This window comes from Paracoccidioides lutzii, assembly GCF_000150705.2.
Source record: "Paracoccidioides lutzii Pb01 unplaced genomic scaffold supercont2.19, whole genome shotgun sequence".
Taxonomy (NCBI): Eukaryota; Fungi; Ascomycota; class Eurotiomycetes; order Onygenales; family Ajellomycetaceae; genus Paracoccidioides; species Paracoccidioides lutzii.
In genome coordinates, this window is record NW_015440965.1 from 204,103 (window position 1) to 222,752 (window position 18,650).

At 47.2% G+C, this 18,650-nt stretch overlaps 8 protein-coding genes across 8 annotated transcripts; 3 read left to right on the forward strand and 5 right to left on the reverse strand.

Annotated features, from left to right (window-relative positions):
- Nucleotides 1–984: 984 nt before the first annotated feature.
- On the forward strand, nt 985–2,308 carry PAAG_06603 (hypothetical protein; the record flags this gene model as incomplete). Its single annotated transcript, XM_015845935.1, has 3 exons — nt 985–1,111; nt 1,190–1,326; nt 1,385–2,308. 3 exons carry the CDS (start codon nt 985–987, stop codon nt 2,306–2,308), a joined length of 1,188 nt encoding a protein of 395 aa, XP_015700161.1.
- Nucleotides 2,309–3,013: 705 nt separating this feature from the next.
- PAAG_06604 (hypothetical protein) lies at nt 3,014–4,100 on the reverse strand (the record flags this gene model as incomplete). The annotated part of the gene is made up of 3 exons (XM_015845936.1): nt 3,014–3,185; nt 3,306–3,636; nt 3,713–4,100. 3 exons carry the CDS (start codon nt 4,098–4,100, stop codon nt 3,014–3,016), a joined length of 891 nt encoding a protein of 296 aa, XP_015700162.1.
- A 720-nt stretch (nt 4,101–4,820) lies between these two features.
- Nucleotides 4,821–6,287, reverse strand: PAAG_06605 (hypothetical protein; the record flags this gene model as incomplete). Its single annotated transcript, XM_015845937.1, has 3 exons — nt 4,821–5,046; nt 5,219–6,012; nt 6,141–6,287. The coding sequence occupies 3 exons, from the start codon at nt 6,285–6,287 to the stop codon at nt 4,821–4,823; spliced, it is 1,167 nt and encodes a 388-aa protein (XP_015700163.1).
- A 673-nt stretch (nt 6,288–6,960) lies between these two features.
- On the reverse strand, nt 6,961–7,687 carry PAAG_06606 (cyanate hydratase; the record flags this gene model as incomplete). The annotated part of the gene is made up of 3 exons (XM_002791390.2): nt 6,961–6,982; nt 7,136–7,575; nt 7,658–7,687. The coding sequence occupies 3 exons, from the start codon at nt 7,685–7,687 to the stop codon at nt 6,961–6,963; spliced, it is 492 nt and encodes a 163-aa protein (XP_002791436.1).
- Nucleotides 7,688–8,451: 764 nt separating this feature from the next.
- PAAG_06607 (hypothetical protein) lies at nt 8,452–9,372 on the reverse strand (the record flags this gene model as incomplete). The annotated part of the gene is made up of 1 exon (XM_002791391.1): nt 8,452–9,372. One exon carries the CDS (start codon nt 9,370–9,372, stop codon nt 8,452–8,454), a length of 921 nt encoding a protein of 306 aa, XP_002791437.1.
- A 1,012-nt stretch (nt 9,373–10,384) lies between these two features.
- On the forward strand, nt 10,385–11,900 carry PAAG_06608 (hypothetical protein; the record flags this gene model as incomplete). Its single annotated transcript, XM_015845938.1, has 2 exons — nt 10,385–10,513; nt 11,640–11,900. 2 exons carry the CDS (start codon nt 10,385–10,387, stop codon nt 11,898–11,900), a joined length of 390 nt encoding a protein of 129 aa, XP_015700164.1.
- A 551-nt stretch (nt 11,901–12,451) lies between these two features.
- PAAG_06609 (hypothetical protein) lies at nt 12,452–13,330 on the reverse strand (the record flags this gene model as incomplete). The annotated part of the gene is made up of 1 exon (XM_002791393.2): nt 12,452–13,330. The coding sequence occupies one exon, from the start codon at nt 13,328–13,330 to the stop codon at nt 12,452–12,454; it is 879 nt and encodes a 292-aa protein (XP_002791439.2).
- Nucleotides 13,331–14,902: 1,572 nt separating this feature from the next.
- PAAG_06610 (phospholipase D Active site motif protein) lies at nt 14,903–18,436 on the forward strand (the record flags this gene model as incomplete). The annotated part of the gene is made up of 5 exons (XM_015845939.1): nt 14,903–15,109; nt 15,218–15,587; nt 15,655–15,798; nt 15,885–17,674; nt 17,747–18,436. The coding sequence occupies 5 exons, from the start codon at nt 14,903–14,905 to the stop codon at nt 18,434–18,436; spliced, it is 3,201 nt and encodes a 1,066-aa protein (XP_015700165.1).
- Nucleotides 18,437–18,650: the final 214 nt, after the last annotated feature.

Consider the following 18,650-nt stretch of genomic DNA (forward strand, 5'->3'; position numbering starts at 1 on the left):
TGCCACCTACCGCCCCTGCTTGCTATGTTGCCTCCCTGCCTAACGGTGTTCTCTGCTTACTACAGGATTAAACTCTGCCTCCAGCACCCTCTTACTCACCTTCTTGCAGCTTGGATCTTGGGTTCCTTCCTAAACGGGCCTGCACCCTCAAATGTCCCCCGCTGTTTCTCTCTTGCCGCCATCGCCCCGGAAAGCATATGCGATACCGATCGCGCCTTCCCCTTTAGAATGCCCCCAATGGCTATGGCATCATAATATACTTTGTCGCCAAACTGTCTCTTTACCCGTGGGCGATGTGCTTCCCCCCAGCCCCAGCAGCCCAGCAATATTTGGCTTTCGCTTCCCGGGCTCGCCTGTATAAAAGGACCCGTCTCCCGAGCCTCAGGCCTCTCCTTCCTCCATCTTCTTTACAACATCCCCCAGTCCTTCGCTTGCTTCCCCAGCGTAGATTACGTCAGTCTGTGCTCTCCGCCCTTTCTGGCTCCCCCGTCGCTCTGCCTGTTGATTACTGATACACTTCGCTTGGCAAAATTCTCAGGGGGATTTGCCCCCCTCCCCCCTCCCCAACGACAGACCGCCCTCCTGACAAATAGGTTTTCTTTTCTGCCCATTAATATTGGCTACGGACACCCCTTCCCGTTTTGGTTGTTTTCGGCTATTGTTCCTGCCGCATCGACATTTCTTGGCAGTATTTTATTTTGTCTGAACGGTGATTTCCAGGGGCCAACTCTATTCTGCAGAGCTCCTGCAGCAATCAACAAAAGGCATACGGCATCGGCTTAGGTGTTCCCCTCAGTGTACTTACTTGAGTCGTCCCAATCACCCTCCACGGTATTACTCATCACTACCGTTGGTTCGCTTGGATCTTTCAGGCATCAGAAACCTTCCGAGTCCCGGTAAGGGGCGCACGACCACGAAAAGGACAGCAGGAAGTGCGCCTCCCCCAGTACATTCAGCTGCTTTCGAAGCTCGACTCTCGACGGGATGCCTCGGCCACATGATCGCACGCTTGGCCTCCAGTCAGGGGGATTGACTGACGAATCAACCCTTTACGTCTTTTCCCTTCAAGGGGCCGTAATGGCGGCGGGCGACTATGCGGACTTCATGGAGAGTACGTGTTTTCATCCAGCATTTGAGCTACCCTGGTGAAAGCACTCTACATTGAGACTAATATTGCTGCTCACCACAGCCAATTTTGCGGATCATCCTATGCCCGAGTACGGAGATACGGCAGACACTCCCATATGTATAGACGTCGACGACAATGGGGCCAATACGAATTCGTCCATTGGGAGCCTGCCATTGGTTCCACCCGTCACTCATCATGTACACGCTGAACCACCTGACCTGGAAGATGTCCCCGATCTCATCCCCAACACTCCAGTCCACGAGCCAATCCAGGAAGTTATGCAGCGCGTTGAACAACAAAAACCAACGTCAATTTGATCCGCTTGATCTGGAGATTATCTCTGACCCCATACCCGAATTTCCGGTTGACGAGCCAATCGAAGATCTTGTACAGCAGCTTGAGGAACGGCATCAAGCGCAATTTAATACAGTTGACCTGGACAATGACTTTGATCTCCTATTCGGCAATCAAGTCATCGACCCAATGGAGGATGCTATGGAGCAAATTGAGCAAGTCCAGCATGCACATCCCGAACCGATAGACCTGGAAAATGCTCCCAATCTTTTATTCTTCGAGCAGACGACCAAAGAGGGAATTCCGGAAGTTGTGCAGCAACGCGATGAACATCCACAAGTCATCACTCTGTGCGATAAAACACAATCTGTTAATCGTGTGGACGTCAACCCCCTAGTACAGGACAGTCCGATGAATGATTCCGGGGTTGTGGATCGCATAGAAATGTCAACGCAAGAAATGCATAATCCAAATCATCTGAGTCCCATCGCAGAAGAACCGTCCACTCCAGCAAAGAAAACACCATATACTCCTCCACCAAAGGCTGGCCTACAACCAGGAGCAAGACAGCTATTCACCCCTCCATCTACATCACCAGACACTCCTCCATGGAACACTTTTCGACGAAGAAGAGAATTCCAGCGGAGGCAGTCACACCTGGCCTCCTCATCTAGCATCGACGGCCCGCCTCCTAAGAAGTACAAAAGCAATCTCACTGCATCGCTCAAATGCTTTACCAATGAAAGACGTCAAGAGGATCCGGACGCCTTTACTGGCATGTGGTACGAAAATGCGGAGAAAACTCCCACCAAGCGCATGAGTTATGTTAAACTTCTGCAGGAGGAAGAAAAGGACATGAAGATGAATGCCGCCAATGCCCGCTAAGCAGAATTGGGTGTGAACTTCAACCCTTTTTAAATGTTTTCCTTCTTCTATATTTTTTTTTCTTCTTTTTTCTTTCTTTCTCACTCACTCGCACGTTTGCACTGCGCCAATGCTTCTGTTTCTGCACAAGTTCTTGTACAATGATCTGTTTTCATTCAAGAGGATATCTGGATTCTGGCAGGAGCTGGATATACTCGGGGCAACTCGAAAAACCTTCAATTTTTTTTCAAACCCCCCCCCCCCCCCCCGTTTCGCAAGTTTTGCAAAGTTTTCTCAAAGAATTTTTTCGCAAAGCATGTTTAAACTTGTTTTTTGTTCAAAGACAAAGACTGCATGTTAAAGTGAGATTTTTCTATGGATTTGGATTGGAGTTGTAATGGTTGGGAGGAGGTTAATGGGCGTTTTTCAGTGGTCTCTGGGAATTTGTCTACTGTTGGCAAATCGGAACAACGGTGCTTTGAATTGGAACTTTTCAGAACCTTTTTCAGATGGGCCTGTATCGCCAATATTTTTGTATGGGAATGTCACTGTTGGTTAAAGGTGTTTGGAAAGGGGAAATAAATGAACAAGATTTTCCCCACAACTCTTTTCTTGCATAAATATCCACGTTGGAGCATTAAACCAGAGGAGTAGACTTCCAATGCTATGTACTTATATATTCCGAAACTATATTGTAAATATTGTACAACTAGAAGTTATCTAAGGCTAGATAATCATTCTGCCACCCATTAGTTGATGCTGGGTAGCTTGCACCGTTGAGGTGCCTTCATCTCTACTAGACCACAGCTCTATCAAATCCATATATGCATCCATAGTGGAGTTCATCATCAAATGGCAATAGCGGAAGGTATTGGTAATAAACCTAAGATTAGGTGCTCTAATAACAGTCTGAAGGTGTGAGAAGACAGCCAGGAGAATCTCCATCCGCAAAGATTCACCAACAATGGGATTCAACTGGTGGTAGAGATGTTAAATGGTATTTCTCGGTCACATATACCCATCCGTGTCTCTGTACGGGTGCTGGTATTCGATATCCGGGAGGCCGACAGAGCAGACAGCCTCATGCAGGCAGACAATCCCATCCAACCACCGGCTAGACAGCCTTATTTTCCGCTCATTCCCCTTTCTCTTCGTACCCCCTTCTCCCTGTTCCTCACCCATCCGCTCGCTTGTCGTCTTTCTTCCCCCAATTTCCACACCTTCCCAGATATGCTCTTTAGGTTCAAATCCCCAATCCCCCCTTCCCCTCATTCCAACGGCCGATGCTTCCTCTTTAAAGCCTCCGTTCCTTCCCACCCCCTCCTTCTCCCCCGCCCCCCCAAATTTTCCTTCACCATATTCCATTTTCCCGCTCCCCCCCCCCGGTCTTCCCCTTCCACCTTCTCCAGCTCCTCCACCACAAACTTTTCCCATTCGCGTCTCCTGCTGTGCCTCCCCTCGCAGCCCGCAGCTGCGCCTGCACGGCCTCAGCTTGCGGCGTAGGCAGCTCGCGCAACACACTGGGCCGACCGTGGTCGACTATACGCGACTGTATATGTCCTAATATACCCCTCCCTGTGCGAACGGAGGAAATGTGATTTGCGGAGACGACGAAGGCCGCGCCAAGGCTGAAGGTGTAGAAATCGAGTTTGCGGGGCGGGAGGGCAATGCAGACGGGCGAGGCGATGAGGAAGGTATAGGCGGCGAAGTTTTTGAATTTCTCATACTCCGCTGCTCGGTTGCGCGGGGGAGTGGACGTTGTGGATATGCTTGGTGTTGGCGGTTGCGATGGGGAGGAAGAGTCAGTCGGCATTGTCAGGATGGCCCTTATTGTACGGAGTTCGGCCAATAACTATGATATTTTATCTTCAGAGGTTGCGAAAGCCTTGTTCGCTCATTCGGATCGATCGTCTTTTGGTCCTAATAGTTGCAACCCGTATGAATGTAGTCTGAATGGACAAATAGCTTTTGAATAAGTTTCATGAATTTGAGAGAATATTGGTGAGAAAACGTTGACAGAGAATAATTGGGTCGGTCCCTTGAACATTTCCGGGTATGAGCTTCTTCTTATTTCCACGGGCGGCAACATGGTTGCAACGCCTGTTTCCACGGAATGCGAGGCATCAGCGCTTCTTACACACGGCATTCATCGTTCGTTCCACTTGCAGACGTAAAATATTGCTACTTTCCTTGTCTCCTGATGATTGAGAATATCAAAGAATCATCCAAGAACTATCAATTTCAATTTTTATTTCAATTTCAATCCATTCTGTCCCTTAGCCTTGGTTCCACATGTAGTTAACTAGTTAATCTCCGTTCTCTCTTCACCACCCTTCAACCATCCGTAACTATTTTAACTTCTCCCCTAAAGTTCATCTTCTCTTCCGCATCATTTCCTATCACACTCCAATTATGGACATATATTTCGCTGCTGATTGACGAGCAACATTTGCTGAAAAAGTCGGATGTAAACCGTTTTCAGATCCATATTCTTGACATGCATACCTGCCTTTAGGCCTGAATCATCCCTCTATCAATCGACTTTCTTCAAATCAATTCCAGCTTCCTCTGCTGAGATGGCTCTATACCTGACGGAGCCATCTTCGTTTTCTCCATCTGCCCCGATCAGTCCTGCGGAGATCTCGTCCATGATGGCAGCGTAATTTTTATCCTTGTTTATCTTGCAGCGCACAGAGGCCGATTCACAGTGGGCGGTTAGTGCCGTGACGCTCTTGAACATGCGCAGGCAATTGGGGCAGCTAGATGGGGAAATCATGTTAGACACTGATTTCTTGATTTCGAGAAGCTCTGTTTTTTTTTTTTTTTTGCAAAGGGGTTTATGTATTGACCTAAGCAGATATGGACAGTGGTCGAAGCTAAGAAATAGGGCGGTGCAAAGTGATTGGAAGAAGGGAGAGGAAGATATCTTACCGAAAAGTGCCAGCCAGATGGATACCAGACTTAATATGGCTGTTGAAGTCTTTCTCAGTATCAAACAGTTTGTCGCAGATGCACATCCACTTCCCAATAGCCTGGCTGAAAAACTTATTGGCATCCCACGGCTCCTGTTTGCGTTTCTCGCCGATCTCTCTTCCGCCAGACGCATTGGATGTGACTGATCGGCTCTGCCAGGTTGCCCAGCTCTTTACAGACACTTCTGAAGCTGACCCATTGATGCTGCCCAGAATGGAAGTCTCAGGCTCTGGGGCTATAGGCAAATTGCCGGTGTTGTTCTCGTGATGATACTTCCTCCCAGGTCGTTCCTTATCGCGGTTATGCTCCATGTCAGAAAAGGTCATCAGGCTCCGCTCCTCGGGGTCCATTTCCACATCGTGCTTCTCCCCGGGTGCAGGCCAGAGGCTCATACCGCGAAGTTGCATCGTGACAGCCTCAGTTCCGCATTCACTACCCGGTGTATCAATTGATTTTCTGCTTGAAATCTCAGTGGAAGTCGTCATCTCTTGCGAATCCGAAAGAGAAACCTGAACCCCGCCGTCCACGCTAGACGCGTTGGATGTAGCCTGAATCATGAGACCCCGTTCCGCGGGCTCCAGGATCCGAGACATTATGGTTCTGATGGCCTCCTTTTTGGCACGTTGCTCTTTGTATCGTATCGCAGAGAAACCCGTACACTGGTCATTTTCTATGTGACCCATGTATGCTTGAGCACGGTTGAATTTGCCAGAGCAAAAAGTGCAGACCATCTCCTGATTGGCTGGGTGAAACTGTAGAGATATACGTGTCAGGAGCTGTTTTCCTCTTCGCAAATTGTGCAAGGGAGTGACACGTAGTAATGAAAGGGGAAGAAATGAGCGCGAGGTTGTTTTGACAACAAAAATAGAACATTCCCTACCTGAGCAAAATGGGTGTTTTTACCTCCATCGCTTTTAAACTCCTCTCCACAAACAGGACACACAATGTGTCTGTTGCTCTCAAGTTTATGTGCTAGCAGTTTCTTTCTCATCTTCGAAGTCCAGGTTACAACGAGCACAGTATTCATGGTCAGAAGACTCCATTTTATGCTTCCGAACCTGCTTCTGAGTGTCGAAGGAACGGTTGCACATGTTGAAGGGGCATTTGAACTTGGGTTCCCTTGTTTCGGACGCCATAGCGCCGGGAGTCGTCGATGGCTTACTTGTTGATAATGGTGTGTGTGTGTGTGTGTGTGTGTGTGTGTGTGTTCAGCTTGGAAGCAAGGTACGATAAAGAGGTAAGATAGTACTACACAGAGAAGTATTGGGGAAAAGAAAATTTAATATGAAGAGAGTAGAGGCTCAGCAGGAGGAGCCACCTTGAGATAGATCACGCGGGGGAAACGAGGAGAGGTGGAGAGTTTGAGATCTCAGAAGTATAATCCCCGGAGATGAAGAGAGAAGATAATACAATAGGAGTTGGAAAGATCTAGATGTTGGGTTCCACTGCTTTTGATGCTTGCTAGCTGAAATGAAGAAATTATAGCAGTATTGTTTGTGATTAGTTGTTATCTTCCAGTAGCTACATAGTAACGATGTAAACAACAGAGACTCTGACAACTATATCTCAGTGATGTGCAAAAACATGAATCTCAGCAATAGCAGTCAGCACACAGAGCAGTCAGCACATTGTAATCTCACTGATGCTTCTGCTGATGTTCATTTCTAAGCACAGCTTTTTTTTTTTTTTTTTTTTTTGGTTCAGAACCGCGAATAAGGAAGCCTAGTTCAGCATTGTCAGTTCAAAATATTCATCAAACCCTTTCTGACTCTTCTGATTCATGAGGATTGGTGAAGAAAGGAACAATAAAATAAAATGAAATGAAAATGAAAATGACAGCAAAGTCCCATGAAGTAAAGAATACAATTCACATACCACTTCCCTCTCCATGTAACAACCGCCCAATTATTCCCATCAAGATCTGTCTCCTTCTCCACCGTCGTCGAGAATGAAATAGCACTCATAATTCCATCTCCAAACTTCTCATTCATCACCGCCTTGTAGGCATACCCGTAATTCTGCACAATCTCAAACAGGCGATAGATTAGCGGGTCCTTGGGCGGGAATGTCACGGATTTGCCCCGGTCCGGGAACCCGCTCAGAAGTGACTCTAGATAGAAACGGTCGATGCCAAGAACCTCAGACAGCTTGACAATGTCCTCCGCGGAAGCCTTTGCTTGTCCGTAGAAGATGGCTGCGGTGGCTACTTCATTCCGGCCAATGGCGGAGGCGATGGCTTCGAAGGAGAGCTTCTTTTTGGCTTTGGCTTCGAAGAGGACCGCGGAAGATGAAGGGAGATTAGGATGCTCGGAGATCTAGAAGTCAAGTTAAATATGTCAATTTATTTGCCACTTTGTTCTACGGAAGAGAGATGGTCTATTTGTGACGATGCCTTACGTCAAGTGTTGCGAGGTTGATGTTTGACATCGTGTCTCGTGGGCTACGTTAGGGACTTTATGGGAATGGTGTTGTGAGGTTGTTGTGGATTGTCAAAAAGAGGCACGAATAGTGACGATTTTCCTTTCAATAAGCACTTCTCCTTGCTTCTCCAAAAACCGGGGTCTGCGGGGCATATATGATTCTATTACTAAGAATTCTGTAACAATTGGTTGAACGGTTAAACTAATAACAACATGTATTTCTCCAACATATTTAATGGTGCCCGCGGGGTACATCAGAAGAAGGTGAGGGGTAAGTAAGTAATTTAGTGAGGGGGAACAAGAAACAGGGCCAATATTTTGATTCGCATCTCAAGACTCTTCTCACAAGAAATACAATGAAATTGCATTTATAAACATAAATAAATTATCTCTCATCTCATCTCATCTCACCCATGTAGTATAATAGTTAGCTAAAGCGTTTTTGCTCACTTGGTGCGAAAAACATATGATGTCATTTACTGCTTTTAAAATGGCCCCTTTTTTTTTAATTTGGTTCATTTTTGATTAAAGACTCGGGAGATGGGTCTTCTGCAAAATCAACCTCCCAACGAAGCGTGTTGAGCGTCTGCGTCCGACGAATACATAACACCATCGTGGTTTGACGTACTGTATTCTTTTTCTGTCTTTGGAGTGGGCAAACATACCGTTTCAAGAGCGGGTAACATCCTGAAAATCCTTAGGAAACAAGCAAAACAGCTAGTTCGCGTCCAACTTCTTAAACCCAGTCTAAGAGCACAAGACATCAATGCCTCAAGTAGTACGTATCCCATAACTGTCTGCGTAGGTTTCGTCCCAGATGGTGTCAGTCTCCTCAGTATCATAACCTTGCACATGATTCTTTAGCCTCCCTGAAGCAACTCGGAGCTGTCCCTTCCTCGAGTCGATAACCGGACTGATCCATCGAGTTTCTCCGTTCGCTTCTTTTGGACGGACCGGAAAAGAAGTCGCACTCATTCCCGTCGGCTTGCAGTTGACATAGATATTCTCCCAATTCCCTTTAGGGACGATATATGTCTCGTGATAGATGCCGACTTGGGGATTGTCCGCAACCACCTTCGACCACCACCTTACTGCACTCATGTGCTCAGGTCCGTGTGAAAATCTGTGCAGCGATTCAAGATCCCGGAAGTACATGACGCTCATGGTCTCATTGGCAGTGTGTTCCATTCCGCCTATCCAGAGTGACATGCCTAGAAGGCCATTTTCTTCAGAAGATTCCAGCACTGCTGCCATAGATTTAAAATAGTCGACTACTTTCTTGTATACGCCATCGAAAATTCCGAATGGGTGGTGGGATTTGGCTCCTATGATGAATACGACAACGGACCCATCCGCAGGTGTCGCATCGAAGGATCCATCATCACGCGGCATTTGGGCGCCGAACTTTGTCAGGTATACCCCTGAGATATAGCGGTTCTTCTTCAAGCCCATAGCCATGAGAACATGGTCACACGTGCGGTAGGCAAGGATTATTGCGCCTGGTATGAGAGAAACATATCCACACAGCACTATGGCGATACCCTGGAGTATTCCGCCGAACAATAGCCATGTGCTGATGGTAAAATTATCGCGGATTGCAGCTTTGACAGAGGATTTGATGGAAACTGCAAACTGGGAAAGGGCTCGCACTTTTTGCGGCTGGGAAAGGGGCTGAAAGGAATTTTGGGCCATTTCTGGATCGGGATTGGATAGAGGGTTATTACGTGTGGCAAGCACGTTTAAAGTTGGTTGATCGGAAAAGGTTGGATGGAATCCAAATAGTTTCGGGATGGATATATAAATATTCTTCAAAATACATGGCACGGAGCCTTTGTATGTCTAACAAATAAGCAGAGATCAAAGGACACTTTTATATCTCGCCGTAGAGAAATCAAGGATTTCGCCAAGTCTTTTATACTCGCTCATTTGACAGTGCATGCAGGGGGTTAATCCACAGCGGAGAGATGCAGGTCTTTTGTCACCCAACGCGTCGGGGGATCCCAGCCGCAGCACACTAACGGAGTAGCTGGACCTGTTTGAGTTAACTAGCTTGCCAGTTGGGACTGGACGGATTCTGGAGGATCCCGTAGATGCCGTTATCAGGAAGACTCCCTCCTCCACAACTCTTTGCACGGGCGGAACACAATTAACTCATTGTTTTGAGCGTTTCAGTTACTCCTTGAAGAAATTCTCTCGAGTTGACGTCAAAGAGCCGTAGTTTGAATGAGCCGTTCAAATTGTGATATCTAGCAGTTACACTGTGCTTGCGTTGTCGCTGATCCCAGGCACTTGAATATGTATATCCTTCCATGAAAGAAAGTTTTAAGTGGATGAAGGGTTTTTTTTTTTTCAATTGGAAAGGGGGTTAGGGCTATGATGATTTCTCACTTCGTCTAGCGAAGACATCGACTTTCAGCTTGGAATCCCCCATCGAGGACAACCGTTGACATTAAATTTCCGGTCGTTTCTGCACTTGGATGAGTGGGAGAAAACGGCAATGGTCTGTAAGCGTAGACCTATAGGTAAGGTTCTGTACAGATATAGGGTCAGGGTGTTTGCTTGTAGCTCTATATTTTTGTTGACTATTCGATGAGAAGTTAGAGCCTTCGGAAACTTCTGCAAATAGCAACGGAGATATATCCCCCTCAGCTCACAGAGTTTGGTTCAGAGCATGTCAAGTGATGCATCTCTATATATATATACAATGGCTGCCCGAATCGTTAATAATATGCCCGACTTTGGTAATATCAATCGAGCAGGAAAACCAGATCTCATAACTTGTTTCACCCACTGGCAATTACACCATCTTCTTATTGAAAAAGACACTCCTCTTGTTTGAAAAATATATGATGGTGGATATCTAAACTCGACGATTCTGTGGAGAAGATGGAAGTTCCACTTGCCACCTGGTGTATAATCTGATTTGGTTATGGGGATTATATAGTTATTCCTCGAAACCGTTCACCAATCGGCCATTTAACGAAGACAACATCGGATCCGGCAAGTTGGGCATGGCGGAACTCCAAAATCCGGATTCGGGAATCGGGAGAGGCTTGCAGCGGCCACCGTATGTTTGGCAGAACTGAGATATGAGGATAACAGGTCTAATCCAATAATAATAACACAACCCTATGGTGGACAGGTGTGTTCTTTGTTAACGGGTCAATGCCCACCAAATCTGAAAATATAAATGTTCGAAATCGATGTGATAACACGTTCTTTACCTGTCTCGCGGGGATATTCTAGAGAAGTATCGCCTCCATGGGTGAGAATCTTGGGAAGAAAACACGACCTTTTCGACGAAATCGGCTGAATACCGCCTCTTTCACTCACAGCAGTCGATATTACCGCGCTCTATGTTTCCGGAGGGTATCCAATCGACTTCAGCTGCATATCTAGACCTGTACATGCATTTTCTTTTCAGAGGAACTGCTCCTCCAGCCTGCAAGAGTGGGCTCGGGATTCGATAGAAATAAAGCTGGATTGAATAGTTATGGAATAGTCATCGGCAGCGGACCACGGCCTGTTCATTCTTCTGTTTGCTGATTCCCGGATGCATGGATGGACTAATTAGCCCTTCAATGGACGTGCCTGAGCAGCACTAATTAGTTAAACAAGTCACTTTGACATTGCAAACATGCATTTTTGTGACCGGCTCTTCTCTTATCCACTTCTCCAGCCACGGGCGCTGGATTGGATTGTCGAAGCAGTCAAGATTCATTAGCTTGGATTCCTCTGCAGTATGTGTTATCTCCACCCTATTTACTCAATCTACAATCTAACTAAGAAGAGAGAGATATTGAGAGGCATTTGACGACCCCGTGTTTGGATGAGTGCTCAGCGAACTATGAGAATATCAATATTCTTCAATCAAGAAATGGGTAACTAGGATGTAACCTCCGGAGTGATTTCTTACTTGGGGCTGGCGATGGCTATTCATCATCTTTGAACGTAACCAGAAAGATCTGCAAGCAGCAAGTGTAATTTCATTGGCCGTCAGAGAGGTTTCCAAAAATCGACATAAGCTCAGACCGAACGGGCCGAACACATTTCATTTGGAGTACTTTCAATCGCAGCAGCCTGAGGTGATTGTCCTGCTGGAATCTGGTTTTTGCAAACTAGATCCTGGTATAAGCTTCAGCGATGCCCATGACGCCTACGCGAACCTTCACTATGCGGAAGAAATTATTATCTGTGAGATTCTGACTTTACCTCAATAATGAATATGAGGTAGATGCAAATGTTGAGATTCGGAAAACTGCTTTGATATCAGTAGCAGCGGCGAGACGGAGACCACAATCTCAATTCCGTAGATTGGCACAATCCAGCCATTTAATACAGTGCCTCGCCGTAAGTTTGCATGCCCCGTAAGGGGCGGTAGAGGATGTATGTGCAATGGACCTGAAGTTGGTTGGTATGGTGCGTAACACTATCTGTGGACAGATGCAAACTTATGGCGCGGCACTGCAAAGCTGCGTAGGATGGGGATAATGTAGATAGCTCTTGTGAGTATCTTTCACCTAGCGCCAGATAGGCAAGATAGCCTTGCGGAGGATGACACGAACACTAGGTACGCGGGGTTGTCAGGACTGATAAAACGATAGGTTAAAAAAAAAAAAAAAAAAAAAAAAAAAAAATTCATCCGGCTGCTTTTGGCCCGTCCCTGTGTCAACCCTAATCATACGACCAGTTACACTATCTGGTCATATCTCATCAGCACAGCATCGACAAGAATTCATTGAGAATCGCAATTCCACACCCTCAACCTTTGTCACTGCCACCCTTCCTCCCTCCCCTGACACATTACGCCCCTTAAATACTGCATCAAAACATCTCCCTCCCTCTTCGCCGCAACCACATCCTCCCCGCCCTTCCCATCTTCTCCCCCAATCCGATCCCTAACCCACACCTCCAACTTATTCAATCTCCTAACCTCCAACAATGGCTTCAACCATTTCGCCCCCGTTGACCGATCCAAATACTGGCCTTCATAGTTCATACAAAAACCCAATTCCACCAAACCCTCCATCTTCCCCTTAACAAGCTCCCAAAACTCCTCATACGGCTCATCCCATAACGTATACTGCTCATACTCTGCATAACCAACTCCACCAGGACGCACAGGCGCCATTGTCAGGGACGGAAGACCCACCCAGGTACTCCGCAGCCGTTTGACGAGTGCTAGATGTCGTGCTGATACCATGTGCGCGAATAGGAGCCAGGTTGTTAGCTCTGCGGCTTCGAAGGACATTTCGCCGTACAGCATTGCGGATGCCTCGTTGTAGAGCTGCTTGTTGGTGTATAGGATGGCGGTGGGCAGACGAGTGAGGAAAAACTGAGGCGTGCCTGCAATGGGCTTGTTCGTGTTGCCGTTCTGTAATGCCTGAGCATATGTATAGCTTAGTTCTTGCAGCCTGCGGTCAACTAGAGTGGAGTGCCGGCAGCAGGCATGGTCGACATGCGGGGTGGATTGGCTGCAGCGGACGAGGTAGAGTTTGTCTTTTAAGTGGAAGAGGTGAATAGCCAGGTCGCAGTTGAAAAGAGTGTAGTAGATTTGATTGCGGATCTCGGGTGGTAGAGAGAGAAAGGGAAAGGGGAATTGGTTATTACTGCCGCTGTTGGAGCCCTTTTTGCGGTTAGGGTGATACATTGATTGGGAGTTTCAGGATTTTCGGAGCTTTTGCTGGTTTCTTGTTAAGTGCAGTCTGAGAGAAGGGAATTTTCCAAGAAATTTATACATTGTGCAGTTGGTGTCTCGGAGCGACTATTTGTGGTGTCGGGATGCTTGCAATTGAATTGGGGAGTATCTTCCCGGTGAAAAGGGGGTTTGGAGAGGATTGGGTGCGGGGTTTGGACATCAGTTTGCCAAGCAATTATGCGCAAGAATCAAGCTCACTGCAGCATCCAAACAGGGGTATGGTGGGTAGAGTTTAGTACTCCCCCGCCGTGATTCAAACGATTCGGTGCAGCAAGCAATGTTGGAATGAGAGTCAACCGCCTTCGGATTGCATCCCCGACCGCTTGCTGTCATACCGACTGGGCGTAGTATGGCAGAGCGAATAGAGCCTTCCAGCGGGTGTACGCTGACCGTGCTATACACATCTCAGCGAGCATGGTAGCCTTCGGAAAACATTATGATATATATACCTATATCGCTCATAAGATACAATGGATGAAGGAGAATTTGTTTGTTCTAGGTTGTAGCAATGGGTGACCAATCCTAAAATGGTGATAATAATTAACTTCATATCTTCTCCAGTCGAGCTCTGAAATATGCGCATACGGAAGTCATTTTTAGACCCATATTTTTATCAAAAATGTCCTTCTTAAATTGGTATCCGAAAACGCTTTGCAATACAAATTCGGGGCTAGCCGTTTTTACTTCGGTCAGTGTTGACAGCATTCGATAACTTAATATTCTCGGTTTCGCATGGACCACACTCACTCACCCTCGCCCTTTACTGCGTAACTATTAAAATCCCCATGCACGATTGGTTGGGATAGCCCTGGACCTAATGAAAGGATTTATTTGCGTGTATCAACCTGGATGAGTGACAACCACTCTACGAAATATATGTGGAATCCTTTCCAAACGGCTGAACCTTTCAGTGGTGTTGCTGGTGGTGAACGTATATGCCTAGCATCAGGATAATCCAAACTGATGTTTAAACTAGTTATTCGATGCGAATCCCAGTCAAGCTGAATATCCGCAATTAGGCGGGTGCCGCACGCTGCCGGATTGCTTGTTTCCCTCGCAGGTGTTTCGAGTTGGTGTAGTTTTACGTTTCATGAATCATCAACGTATCTTGACAGCGTAATCAAATTTGAAGAAGATGAGCCCGCAGAGAGTAGAATATGGCTCTTGCTGTCAGTAGTTAACGGAGTTAACTAATTAATTTCTCGCGGAGCGGGTGGAAGTTGACGCCACACGTGCAGTGGCTGAGCAAGCCACCACCAACCCCCCCAACTTCGCATCGTACGAGATGGAGAACCATGGAGCCATATATATTAACAACAGCACTCCTCCCAGTTTGCTTGCTTCCTTTATCACTGTGAATATCCTGTTTGCACACTTAGTTGAGCAATGCGATAGGCTGTTCATTCATCTCTATTGTTGGTACCGTCGAACCTACACAGTATCAACTTCAACAAGTTTGAGTGCATTCTTTCTCGATCTGCTGCCCCGCACCAATTTAAAGTCAGCCGCAGCTTGCCCTTAGGTATGTCCGGAAAAGAAGACCCTCTGGCCTACGGTCATTATGGGGGGCAGGAGGAGTCCCAGAGAGGTTCTGGTGACGGAGGAAGGGATAGGAGTATCTTAAGCGATACTCTGGGCAAGTTCCGTGATAAATATAAGACTTACTCCGGTGGGTCTGGTTCCCAGCAGCCATATCAACAATCGCATTTCGATACACAAAGTGGGCCTCAGGTGGGTATTCCGGAAGCTGTACTGTGGAATTAGTGCGATATACGAAGTTGTTGATTTCATTTTCACGATGTTGATGTTGATGCTTACGTTCTGCTGACAAAGTTCCAGGGACCATCCGGCTCCCATGGCTATGGACAGGCTTTCCAGCAGTCTCAGCAACCTTACGCGACACCTGGCCAACAGCCGCAGAATCCTCCCTACTACGGAGCAAAACCATCCAAACCTGATTTGGTAACTGGTTTGCTCGGCAAGATCCAGGACATTGGCTCGGGTGTAGCTCAGAAGATTGGCTCTAGTCTGGACCCCCAGGCGTACGCCCAGTATGGCCCACCACCTGCAAATGCGCATAACCGATTTGGTAGCTTTGCTCCTCCGAGGGACCATTGCGATGCCAAGTGGTATGTTGATGGCTGTGATTATATGTGGGCAGTCTCCATGGCATTGGAGACTGCTAGGGAGTCTATTTGGATCTTGGATTGTAGGTGATTTTTGTGATGACACATTAACTCTACATCTTTTATTAATGATATTTGTTATCTGTACAGGGTGGTTGTCCCCAGAACTATATCTGAGACGCCCTCCTGCGAAGAATGAGCAGTACCGCGTCGATCGAATGCTTCAGGCTGCTGCTCAGCGGGGAGTTCGCGTCAATGTGATTGTGTATAAGGAGGTGACCCAGGCGTTGACCAGTAAGTATCTAACTCGGTACCCCAACTCCATAGCTATGGATGTCTGTCGAATTTAAAGGCGACAGATGATTGATTGCTTGTCACAGTGTCTTCTTCCCACACCAAACATTCCCTGCAAAATCTTCACCCAAATATCGCTGTGTTCCGCCATCCAGATCATCTTCCCGATAGGCAAACTATCCATTCTTCTGTTTTGGATTCTTTTAAGAATTTGACTCTCGATGCAGCTGGGGTTTCTAAACTTTCTGGAGATGCCTTGAAAGGGTTATACGGGATGAGTGGTGACGTTGTCCTTTACTGGGCTCATCACGAGAAACTTTGCCTTGTTGACGGAAAAATTGCGTTCATGGGCGGTCTTGATCTATGTTATGGGCGTTGGGATACCCATCAACATGCCCTCTCTGATGTCCATCCAAATGACATCAGGGAGACTGTATTCCCTGGGCAGGATTATAACAATGCCCGTGTTCTGGACTTCAATGATGTGGTTAATTGGGAGAATAACAAACTTGACCGCAAAAGCAACTCCCGAATGGGCTGGTCTGATATTTCTGTCAGTTTACACGGCCCGGTCGTTGAGGATCTGCGAAAGCATTTCGTTGAGCGATGGAACTTTATCTATGACGAGAAATACCGCGTTCGCCAGGATAAGAGATACTCAAAGCTGGTGCTCTATGGGGAAATTACAGAATCGCAGGGGCAACACCAACAACAGCCACAGGGTCATCAACCCCCTCCTGCAACTCATAGCCAGCAATATCACCATCCGTCCCCCCAACCTCCACATGGCAGTGTCTACTCACAGGACCAGCCACAATGGAGTGCTGCGCCTCAACAACCCCAGCCTGCGGCGCCATACTACCCTCCGCCACCGTCTCAAGCTGGTCAGCATTCGCAATCTCGTGGGCCTGAATCCTACAACGATCCTGGGTACCAGCAAAGCTTTCAGCCAGGCTTGCACCAACAGCAAGAGCAGGAGCGTGGCCTTACAGCCGAGCTTCGTGGTTTGAAACATGATCTAGGAAATTTCGGTAATGTCCTTCGCGGCCAGCTTGCGGGGCAGGTGCATCAATATCAGGATCGCTACTTTTCACATGCACCAGGTAAGCAAGGGCATCGGCCAGGAAATATGTCGTGCCAAATTGTGCGTAGTTCCGCCAAATGGAGCCATGGAATCCCGGTGGAGCACTCTATTGCGGATGCGTATGTTGCTATTATCCGTGACAGCGAACATTTCATTTACATCGAGAATCAATTTTTCATCACAGCTACAGGTGATTCCCAGAAGCCCATCAAAAACAAGATTGGAGCAGCAATTGTCGAGCGTATCCTTCGTGCTGCAAGGGCGGGACAGAAATACAAAATGATTGTCGTAATCCCATCAATTCCCTGTTTTGCGGGCGAGCTCCGTAGCGACCCCGCGCTTGGTATTCGCGCGATTATGGAGTTTCAGTATACTTCTATTAACCGTGGTGGCCACAGTATTATGGAGTTAATTGCCAGAGAAGGGTACAATCCGATGGAGTATATCCGTTTCTACAACCTGCGCAACTATGACAGGATCAATACAAGTGCGGAGATGAGAAAAGTGGAGCAGAAAAGTGGTGTTTACTACCAGGCTGCCCAGAACCAGTATGACAATAAGGTTACTGCGAACCAAACCAGCGCGTTCGATACCACTGCTGCCTATCAACCCTATCAGCAAGCTGCCCAGCAAGTCTCACAGCCGCAGTCGCATGGATCAGGGCGTTGGAATAGCGTAAGTGAGTGCTATATGCTTGGTGGCGAGGATATTCGCAAGGTACCCTGGGAGCATCATGGTGATGTTTCTGAAATCGACGCTTTTGTCAGCGAGGAACTCTACGTGCATTCAAAGGTTTGTGTCCCTGTCATTAGCCCGAGCATTACTTTTCGTTTTCCTGATGTTGACTCTAATGCTCGGATGTAGGTTTTGATTGCCGATGATCGGACAGTTATCTGCGGAAGTGCCAATCTCAATGATCGCTCCCAGTTGGGAGATAACGATTCCGAAATTGCTGTTATCATCCAGGATCCCACCCCTATCGAATCCCATATGAATGGAAAACCATTCCTTGTGAGCAAATTTGCGACCACCCTTCGTCGCCAATTATGCCGGAAGCACCTGGGCTTGATTCCCGTCCAAGATTATCAACGACCGACTCCCAACTATGAACCAGTCGGCGTACCCAACCTCTACGACATGAACTCACCCGAGGACCAAGTCGTCTCCGACCCTCTGTCAGATACGTTCCAGAGCTTGTGGAATTCCCGCGCGAAGCAGAATACTGAGGTCTTCCGCAAGGTCTTCCATGCCGTCCCAGATGACACGGTCCGCAACTGGAACGATTACAAGGAGTTCTACGAATATTATTTCCGCAGTCCCGTCGATGACAAGACAAAAAAGAAGAAAGGAGAGGAAGGGATTGCGGAGACTCCACAGTATTTGGTCGGACATGTCATTCGCGACGATTTCCCGGAAGGTGTGCAGCAGGTCAAAGAAGAGTTGAGTAAGGTGAAGGGTAGCCTTGTGGAGATGCCGTTGATGTTTTTGATCGAGGAAGATATTGCGAAGGAGGGGATTGGATTTAACAGCCTTACGGCGACGCTATATACCTAAAGCGGTTCCCCGTCTTCTTCTTATTTTTCGTGATTTTACATGTTTGCTTTGTTAATACATTTCTTCTTGATATGATGCTGTATTTATGGGTTTTTCTTTGTATACGATATGTTTGTGGATGTGTGATCACTACTGGTGACCTTGGGTACTTGGCTAAGTAACCTGTTGCAGAACGGTTTCCTTGATCATTCGATATATCAGGGCAGCCATGTGG